This window comes from Populus euphratica, unplaced genomic scaffold (assembly GCF_000495115.2).
Source record: "Populus euphratica unplaced genomic scaffold, PopEup_1.0 scaffold210.1, whole genome shotgun sequence".
NCBI classification, from domain to species: Eukaryota; Viridiplantae; Streptophyta; class Magnoliopsida; order Malpighiales; family Salicaceae; genus Populus; species Populus euphratica.
Genome location: NW_011500094.1, coordinates 311,763 through 322,399, shown reverse-complemented (window position 1 = coordinate 322,399; position 10,637 = coordinate 311,763). Strand labels below are relative to the sequence as shown.

General features: G+C 35.8%; 1 protein-coding gene across 1 annotated transcript; it reads right to left on the bottom strand.

Annotated features, from left to right (window-relative positions):
* Positions 1 to 2,686: 2,686 nt before the first annotated feature.
* On the bottom strand, positions 2,687 to 6,252 carry LOC105109237 (inosine triphosphate pyrophosphatase). The gene is made up of 8 exons (XM_011003869.1): positions 6,068 to 6,252; positions 5,904 to 5,968; positions 5,741 to 5,804; positions 5,585 to 5,594; positions 4,392 to 4,423; positions 4,193 to 4,305; positions 3,206 to 3,282; positions 2,687 to 3,109 (listed from the first exon to the last, which is right to left on the bottom strand). The coding sequence occupies exons 1-8, from the start codon at positions 6,201 to 6,203 to the stop codon at positions 2,998 to 3,000; spliced, it is 609 nt and encodes a 202-aa protein (XP_011002171.1). The 5' UTR covers positions 6,204 to 6,252; the 3' UTR covers positions 2,687 to 2,997.
* Between the last annotated feature and the right edge of the window lie 4,385 nt (positions 6,253 to 10,637).

Below are 10,637 nucleotides of genomic sequence, written 5' to 3'. Positions count from 1 at the left end.
TTCTCTGCTTTTTCTTTGGCAATGGATTCCTTCACATATCTTTTACTTTTTTCTTGTGCAATTTACAAATGATCCCTTAGCTGTTCCTTTCTACGGTGGCAATGATTCTGTCATGTGCGCACCCGCTGCCATCACATGATATAAAGCTATTAACCAGGCAGTCACTAGCATGATAACCTATCCAATGGAGTAACTTGCACCTATGCTTCATCGCGGGCCAAGGACTTCGTAATTTATTAATTATATCTTGAATCTACATCGACAGCATTTAGATCAGCCATGAGCTTGAATTCATGATAATGTTAATGTATTAAGCTTCCCTTCCTTCAAATGGCAAATTGGACAAGCAAAAACTTCATTAAGCTTCAAGGTCGACCAACACCAGAAGAGCACATTCTACTTTGCTGCTTCGAGTAGCATTTCAGGGTTTCTGTGAAATGTCTTCACATAGCTAATTAAACCCCTTATAAATTATTTCAGGAAATAGCGACTAGTCGTATGATAAAATCAACACACACGCAATAGTATGGTGAATTGTCACTTTCCATGTGGTTCACAACGATCGCCACCACCAGTGGGCACTAACTCAACTGTTGATTTATGGACAAGTCTCTCGGCATGTGATGCTTTTTAGACAATGGCCACAGAGGGAAATGGATAACCCGAAGGTGAGGTAGTTAATAGGTGTAATTCACATGGAAGGTTGATAAAAAAACGCATGGATCTGCACGTGAATTAGGGTCCCATATGGCATGTGAGAAGTTCTGTACCTGTGAGTGATGGGACCGATTTAATTCTTTAGCCAAGTTGCGCTCATTTTTAACAATACATGCTATTCATATGAACGTTGCTAGAGCCTAGATCTGTCATCTAAGACCATCCTCTTGCAATAACCATTTACGTCTAGCGAGCTTGCTCTGCTCCAAAAACTTTCCATATGGCCTTATTGTTTTCACACCAAGATGTTCAGATTGGATTGATTGAATTTCTTTCGTTCTTGACACCGTAGCCCCGTTCTTTGGTTACACTGCAGTGAAACATCGTGGACAAACTAGAAACTGACAAAATGTAGAAACGTTGGAAGCAGAAACTAGTCGTTATAAGACGTTTTCTACGTGTCATGAATTCTACCCAAGAAATCATGGACAGAATTATATGGAGGGAGGGTATCTTTCAGCTTGTTAGTTATTCTTGCGAATCCTAAGATTATTCTTGCAAGATCAGAATCTTACGTATACAAATCTAGGGGATGAAAACCAGAAAGGAAAACAAGTATTTTGCTTTTGGGTTGTGGGAAAAATTATCTTTGTCATGATGGTCATCCACAGAATCTAAAACAAATCGCAAGACTTGAAAGGCACAAGCTAAAGGCAGACAGGCATCTGTATTATGAAAAGGATGATTGATGGCTCCAACTTGGATGAGTAGGGCAAGAGTAGGATTGAATACTGCATGTCGCAGACAAGTTCCTAACAATTAAGCCAAAATTGTTTCAAGATTTTATTAGACATGATGACTCGTAGCTGCTATCATAACATAATAATAGACTGCTACTGTTTTTGATGGAGCTCACACGAGCCAGCTAAAAAGTGAAATGGATATGTTGTTTGTGCTCTTTATTTTTGTCCAGGCAGAAATAGAAGGGCCCCAAATTCCAGATTTCACCACCATATGGTGCCTGGCCTATTTGGATAGAAAAGGTGGCATACGGTTCCAGGAATAGAATTTTCACACTTGTTTTTGTAGCATTTGGTACAAGTCGCTAGTTTGGTGATCAATTATGTTATCAACAATGAGCACACTCACAGAATCTCTGTTTAAGGAGGTGGAGGCTAAAAGAGTTCAAACACCGGCACTACCACTTCAATGTCAAGCTGATCTCATCTAGGCGTCTTCAACACTGGTACAGGCAACTTTTAACGCTAGTTATAGGTGCAAATGTAAAACCAAATCTGTTTTTAGCTCTGTTTAATACAGGTAGAGAGGTGCTTGCATATTTTTATGTACTTTACTGGGAATGTTTATTTATTTTCCGTTAATGGGTTCCCCAGAAACACACAATTTTCCTTGTATGGGGAAAATTAGGCCCAAAAGAGGCTCAGTTCCAGCAAGGAATACTGAATTTGGACTGGAAACACACAATTTTCCTTGTATGGGGAAAATTAGGCCCAAAAGAGGCTCAGTTCCAGCAAGGAATACTGAATTTGGACTGGAAACACACAATTTTCCTTGTATGGGGAAAATTAGGCCCAAAAGAGGCTCAGTTCCAGCAAGGAATACTGAATTTGGACTGGCTGTCAGCCAGTCCTAAGTGCCTGCTCAAGCTTGAAACGTTGTCAGAGATACATTTCAGCCCTGAAAATGCACTCTCAAGCTTGAAACGTTGTGAGAGATACATTTCAGCCCTGAAAATGCACGCATCCACTATCTTGTAGGAGTTGAACTGCTTAGCAGCTGCAGCTGCCACTTCCCAGGGGCATGCAACAATAAATCTGTGCATGGAATGTCCATTTTGATCCATATGACTATCGTCATATAACAAAACCAGCATAATGTAACTTGAAAACTCTCAGTAGCATTAGCCTTATCAAAAACATTGAGGAGAACCAAAATATAACAAACATGCAATAATATAATCAGCACACTTGTGAACGAGATATCCAAAGATTCATCCTGGAACCACTGATAATCTTCTAAGAGAGTCAGAGGTTAAATTTTGCTTTTCAATTAAGGTTTTAACATTACCTTTTCCACCTGAATTTGAGAGGGAAATCATTCATATGTTAAAAGGCCTTTGAATTTCTCCATGCAACAAAACAGCAGTACAATTGTCCGAAATCCTTCTTCTTGATTCCCCTCAAAAAAACCCTTCTCTATTCCTCCTCTTGGTTTTTTCATGATACAAAACCATCATGGAGATAAGCAAGGGCAGACAATGCAGCACAAGTAAATCTTTTTAACTGCCAATAATTCTACTATAGCTCACTCCTTTTAGAGTCATTTGTCTTGAAAAATGTATCCAGCTTCAACAAAGTGGGATTTCACCATATCAAGGGCCTTGGAGCGGTGAGAAATCTTGTTCTTTTCATCCTTTGCCATTTCCGCATAGCTGTAAAAGAAAAAAATAACACAATCCACCAGCACCTTGGTTCAATTATTATGGAACACTGAGACAAAACAACAGGAATCAAAGAAGGAAGATTACGTTTGCTCATGGCCATCAGGTTGAAAGATTGGGTCCCATCCAAAATCATTAGGTCCCCTTGCAGGAACTATCATCCCCTGAAAAATAATGCCACAGATCATACATTGGTAGTTTTAACTAGTGTGTGACAGTTTTCCTACAAAATGAACACATCTGAAATAATATATCTTCGATTCATCAAAATAATTGTGATTTCGGGTTTTAAGCACACAAAGAGCATGTAAAAAATCATTTTACTGAGTTGGAATTTAATGCTTGACAGGAAAGGATGAAGCAATGACTCCTAAATCCTATTTTAAATATCCCCTAGTCATTTAAGGGTCATGATTGGAAGTTTGATAGACTATTGCATTATCCAACCAAGAGCTTCAGCAAGATGATAATGCATCCAGAAGTATCAGATGACCGACAATGGGATGTGAACCTTAACCATGTGAAAAAACACTCTAACTAGCAAATCATGGGTGAAGTAAATATAAGTAATCTAAACACATTATCCCGATGCAATCAGTTGAATAAGCCTATTTTTCAAGTGCTAAGAAAAAGGTGGAACTAAAAGTATCAGTTTTGCTATTTGTCAAATTTGATCAACTAACCAGCAATTCTATGAAACAGAAGGATCATATGCATTTCCTCTTGAAATAACCGCTAATAGAAAGGTAAGTTCTTCTCAACTCTTCTGTTAAAGAGTGCTCATTCATCTTTAATAGACAGTCTTAACTTTTTATTGACTTACATGCAACATTGACAGTAGAATTTATAGGATAGGTTACTGCCTAGAGAAAGATTTTGGCCAAAGTTTGGTCACGATCCCTTGTCAGATTAAAAGGGCATAGCAACCTCCAAACTCACATAAGCTAGAAATTATTTTGTGTGAAAGATTGAAGAGCAGCTATTTACTTATTTATATCACATATCCATCTTAAAAGAAAAGAGACTTGGAGAGGGGTACATAATAGATTCTTTTATGTTCTGAGAAAAGCATACCGGAGTTTTCCCAAGGAATGTAATAGGTTCAACATCTGGCCCAAGAGCAAAAGAAAATGCACATAAAGCATAAGCTGATTTGTCCTCGTATGCCATTAGCAAGTTGTTCAGACCTTGAAAAGTGCAAAATTGTTAGGCAACTTGACAACAATAACAATATAAGAAATGATAGGAACAAAACACTATGAAAAGAACAAACCTTCATGACCAATCTTCTGCAAAAACCACTTTCTGCATGAATCATAATCATGTTAGATGATGGCAGCAAAAGACCACGGAACAAGATTGTTCGAACCAAATTGTTGAAAATAACACCAAAAAACTACTAGATGTTCACATGTCATTTTCTAAGGATACTGAATCATCAACTCTTTTAAAAGTCAAGGTTGAGCTTGGTAAGAATAATAATTTTGAAATAGTTAAGGACAGAAAAACTATGCCTATATCATTGGAAAAAATAAAATAAAATGAAAAGGTACCTACATTTACATATTTATCTTCGTTTGAAAAGAAACAAAAAGGAAATAAGAATAATAAAAGCAATTAAATAAGGTTCGCAAAAAGCAGATGGCAAGATGAGCATCAAACTCTTTTATATCCTATGTCAGTTAGATCTTCTGGAGCAGTTAATGAGGCAGGGGCATTGTAGTTTTAGAAGAGAATTTTCCAGTTCTTCTTTATACTTTACCTCAATGAACAGAACAAGGTTAAAGCTGTGCATAAAATGACAAGATGAAACCTTTTGTTGCATGAACAATCTAAGCAGGTGAACAAATAAGTTGCATCTGTTGACAAGTTGATTATAATGTCAACACTGTTTGTTGGCCTATTTACATGTTATTATGATGAATAAATCACACTTCTTTAAAAAATTAAAACAAAAGAACAGCTACTGAAACTTCTTTTTTTTAATAAAAGAAGTCAACTTTGAGTTTATCCAGGAGCTTCTGAAGATTCAAGAAAACCTAAATCTCAAGCTATTAACCAATGAAATATTCGTCAGGACTATGTTTTACTTCCCTGTAACAAAATCCTTTTGACATTGGAAAAACGGGATGGTTCATGTCCCCTTTGGTTAAATGTTCTGAAAAGTCTCATGGTGTACAGCTAGTTAGTCCAATCATCAATTTACATATGTTCAATGGTAACCATTGAAATTCTAACTTTAACACACCAGCATGATTCGGGCATCAAATTTAGCCTTCTTTCATCAAGCTGAAATCTCCCTAAATTTGTGATTTCCCTCCCATGAATCATTCTAAAATTCCTCTGATCCAAAATTCATGAAAGTAAACAAAAAAAAAAAATGTAATCCATAATTAGAAGGCCTTACACCATTATAAAATGAACAAAACTTCACATCGACAATAGAAGAAAATAATCACAACTTACATGTATGGCCCTGCAAACAAATGCACAAAAAATCATAAATAAAAAATAAAATCATACAAAAAGAAGAAGAACGACAACAAGAAGTTATCAAACAAGCAAGATAATAAGTACCCGGAAGACCCTTTAAGGCATTGAAGCAAAGACGATAATAAGTACCCGGAAGACCCTTTAGGGCATTGAAGCAAAGACAAGTATCCTCTACCAAAACAGGCCCATTCACCTGCAATTTCCAATAGAAATACACACACTATTTATTTATTTGCACAATAAAAAAAAAAAAAAACCTATGCACACAGATATTCGGTGGCATATATTGTACCTCTACGGCAGCTAAACGAGCCTTCTCTTTAGAGATTTCTTCAGGTTCTCCTTGCAGCTCGGGTACTGTAAGCACCGAGAGAAAAAACAACAATCAACCCCATGATCATATAATTTTTATTTCCCATAGAGACAAAAACACATAGAGAGAGAGAGAAATATCACAGTCAAGCTTGAGAGATTGGAAAGGAATGGATTGGCCCAGTATTGCACGGACTTCTTCAAGCTTCTTTGCGTTTCCGGTCACGAATGTCACCGGTCGTGACAACAGCACTCCCGAGGCTGCTTTTGCCACCGCCATTTCCACTTTGCTTCTTCTTTTTTTTTTTTTTTTGAGACCGTGTTTTCGAAACAAGGGGGAGCAATGGATTCATCCATACATAGAGGGAAGAAATTGGGCCCATTAACGAAGTCCATAAATGCTTAGTCAGACCCAACTTATAAAGACCCACAAACAAACATATAGCCCAGACCATTTAAAATATAAATCAAGAACAGAAATAAAATTTGGTTGAAAACTTTTGCCCCTGTAGATTCATCAATATTCCACTTCTACCCTATATTTTTCCATTTCTTATATTACCCCTTGTAGTTTACAAAAAGTTCTATTTTACCCCTATTTTTTAATTTCTCTTTTGAGCTTTTTTAAGTATTTTTATGAGATAAACATTAAAAAATGGCTCTTTTTTTTGTTTTTATTTTATCCTTGAGTATTCTCTAGCAAATTAACATAGTCTTCTGCGAGGAAATTACTCAACAAGAAAAACAAGGCAAATGTGTAGCAGCAACAATAAACTACCCAAGAAACCAGAAAAAAGAAAAGAAAAGGACACCAATAAATAGAAATAAAAGAAAAATCATGGATCTTTACTATTCTTTGTACTGAGCTGACCATAGCATTTGCAAACACAATTATGGGCCTTGTCCCCTATAATCCCACATTATTTTTTAGATTAATGGTTTCTAAAAAGGCCCATATCAAACCCGTTGAAAGCTTTTGTTTTGGGCCGGACTTGAGATGTAGCAAGGGACTCATTCTGTGCTGCACTTATTTTACTTAAAGAGCCCTTGCTTCAGTCACTAGTCATATTTCTTGAGATGTTGTGCAGATTGGTCCCTGATCAAGTAGAACAATGATACAGTCAGGGATAAAAATGAATATATATTGTAAAAGGCTGTACATAATTGCAACTTATACATCACTTGAACGAGTGCTAAACCAACGGATAAACTATTACAGAAAAATAGAAATACAATATATTCCATAATCCTAATCTTATTTTATATCTATTCTCATTCAAGTTATTAAATCCAGTCCAAGACACAAGTCACGAGGTGTTGTTATAATTGTATTAATTAAAACAAGTTAAATTGTATTAATTAAAACAGTGTTGTTATAATTTTTTTTAAAAAGTTACAATTATATGTTTGAAAATAACTTTTTAAAGTTAAATCAAGTGATTGGATCGATTGAATTACAAATTAATCTATTAGATTCAACAAGTTAAACTGAATTAATTCTAAGTTGATTTTATTTTTAAAACTTGGTTTAAGTTATGAACGGATAAACCGGATACTAAGCTGACATTTAAGCTGGGTTAGACTTAATAGCACAATTTTTTTTTTTAAGGAGACTTTTTTTCCTTTTACGAAGAGTCGTGCATGGAGTATTCAAAGCCCCATCAGACCAGCACGGGCTCTCTCCAAGTAACGGCAACCCCATTTATAGATAATCTAGACTGAGTGAAGTCCAGAGAGGCAGTATCATGAATTTATTGTTCATAAGATGATCTGCTTCAATTAATGCTTGGTAATGAGTTCTTCATTATTTATCTCGAGGGTCAGTCGATGTCTCCTGCACATGAAGCTTCGCTTGATTCTTATTCATTCTCCAAGCCTAAATATTGCTATTGCACAAAAGGAGGTGAAGCCATATCATGAACAATTCATACATATTACCACAGTACTATGCTTCGTACCAGCACCAGGAAAACAAAAAAAAAGAAGGGAAAAAAATAGACAACTTGATCCATTGGTGACAAATCCAAACTGAATATATCGGCCATTTTTGAAATGTAGAAGGGAGGGAGGGCAGTGGCCACTGGGGGAGGCTAGCTTGCGAGGTTGCGACAAAAGCAAAAATCTATACAGATTCCCATCGGGGGAGTTCCCAAGGCCACGACCCTTGAAATAGGGACCTTGAAGCTGCGCCGTTTAGCTTTAATTTCTTTTTTATTATAGATTCTTTGGCCCTTTATGGTCCTGAATAAAGTAAAGCAAACAATTTAATCCCTACAAGGAAAAAACACTTTACTTTATTGATAGAATAGCAATATTGCTATACCTATGCCGCATTGTTCATGGGATATAATAGTGTATAAAATCAAGAAACAGGCTTGGTTTTGGTCAGGCAATTAGTGGGTTTGAAAATCTGGATTCCCTTGCTCACGTGATATGGTCTCAAAATCAGGGATGTGCTGATGAAGCTAACCCTCTAGTCTCTGCTCAATCCACTCAAGTGCCACCAAGTTTATGTTATTATTTTTAATTATCTTCTCACTAACAAGTTTGCCTTCTCTTCCTTTTCCCTTCTTTTGATGGCTGGAGATTGACCCACTTGCGGGCATGGTCACCTTTGAGAGTTCCCTGGCCACATGATTGCTAGCTAACCTTTAACTCCCTGCCATGGTCGTGGTCAACATCTACGTGCATTTAATTCTCCTATCATGGACCTTGTGGGTCTCTTTATGAATCGTTTTTGACCAAATCATTTTACCAGATTCCGATAGTAGAAGGGCCTCCGATGATTCTTAGGTATTTAGATATGAAAAGCAAAAGAATTCCATGGATGTCTGATTTGATTCGAATCCATGCATGCTGAAACAAAAAAAAAAAAAAAAACAAGAAGAAGAAGAGATTCCATTAATTTCCCTGATTTGCTAAGTGTGTTCTGTGAAACCCACCAGATTATAGAGCTCACGAGTGCTGCCATTTTATTTTTAATTTAGACCTCAGTATCAGGAGGGGAAAAAGTGAGTCAATTGACAAGTTAATTCATGATAATCAGATATTTTCTTTATTCATTACTGGCAATGCCAAAACTCCTTATATTATATAACAGGTACTTCCGAATCAGATTTCTACTATATTTATTATTTAATGAATAAAAAATTTATACAGTCATGTTCTATCATTTAAGTTTTGAGTATTCACATGAATATTATTTATTATTCAATATAAAATAAAATAACATATATATATATATGCATGTATGTACATATGCATTTATGTGTGTATACATATATGAGTGTGACTATATGTATTATATCATTATTGAGATATATATTGTCTTTAAAAATATAAATGTTTTATGTTTATATATACAAATATATATCTCAGGTTAATTTTAAGTCAGATATTTTGATAATATCTATAACTTATTTATTATCTATTAAATAAGATAACTATATATATATATATGTATGTATGTATGTATGTATAAAAACCCCACTCTTTAAGGTCTATCTCTACATAAATTATATATAAAAAAAGCTACACACTCACGCGTGTTACTAGCTAGCAGGCTTGAGCTTATGCGTCCAAAATTTGAATTCCCCACCCTCAAATTATATAAGAAAATTGTTTCAGATTTTCAATATAGTTGTTGAAGCTACATGTATAAAGTAGGTATAAATGAGAGGGGGTGGTTTTGACCGTCTTTGAAAATTGAATGAATATTAATTAAATGTATTTCTGGTCCCTCATTAATTAAATTGAATATATTACTGAATGTTGTTGGTGACTCGCATGATATTAATCTTTCTTGTGCGTCGAAGATGCCAGTGCAGACCTTAACTTCTTGTTCCTTTTTAAAATCCATTGATTCTCCTACTAGTCTTTAATTCTCCAGACCTAAACATAAACAAATGTCCGATCCTAAGAAATTTTGGAGCTTCTTTCGTAATATATTAAAACGCACGAATTAATAACATTGGATCTAACAGTGATACATCTCTAGTATACCTAATAATCTCTTTGTTCGAAGGATGCTCCTGTATCATATATATCAGCTTGTCAGGTTAAAATGCTTCAGCCAAAATGGCAACCAGCTAGCTAGCTAGCCGCGCCATTGGAGCAGTAAAATGCACAAAGATTAAACTTAAAATAAGGCTAAAACTTGTAACTTTGCCTAGTTAGTGTAGATTGCTAGGCCACGCTGCCGCATGATCTTACATGATTCAAGCTAGCTGGGCAAGCGATCATTGGCTGGTTACTTCCAGTGCAAGTTTAAGGTGATAATTTGCTTGTTCAGGAGACGTCACAAAGCCTCCTAGGTAGCAAGCTTACTCCTAATTACATAGCTGCAAAATTGCACCTTGAAGTTCCGTTTGTCGAAGTATTGTTGTCTAGAATTACAGGTTGATGACCCAAGTAGATTATACAAATTAGGGGAGGTCGTCGGAGCTGGTCTAATATCTTGCAGACCATTTGTATATTGTACCGTCGTAGAATCACACCGGAAATATTGTTCTTACATTTTTCATGCATTTTTGCTTATAACTTCGGATCATCGGGAGATATGAGTAAACTATCAGATATATATTGGCAAGCCATCCATGACCCTTTTCTTATTTTTCTTTATTTAATAAGATTTAAATGATAATTTAAGAAGCTAAATTTAGCCTCTATTTATAATCATAGCCAGCTAGCCCTCTACACACACACACACACACAC

Excerpts from the sequence above, each read along its gene's own strand:
- LOC105109237 (XM_011003869.1), bottom strand. The coding sequence starts at position 6,203 with ATGGCGGTGGCAAAAGCAGCCTCGGGAGTGCTGTTGTCACGACCGGTG. Across the intron at positions 5,805-5,903 it reads CTCGTTTAGCTGCCGTAGAG|GTGAATGGGCCTGTTTTGGT; the intron begins GTACAATATATG and ends TGGAAATTGCAG. Across the intron at positions 3,283-4,192 it reads CATTCCTTGGGAAAACTCCG|GGGATGATAGTTCCTGCAAG; the intron begins GTATGCTTTTCT and ends ATTATTTTTCAG.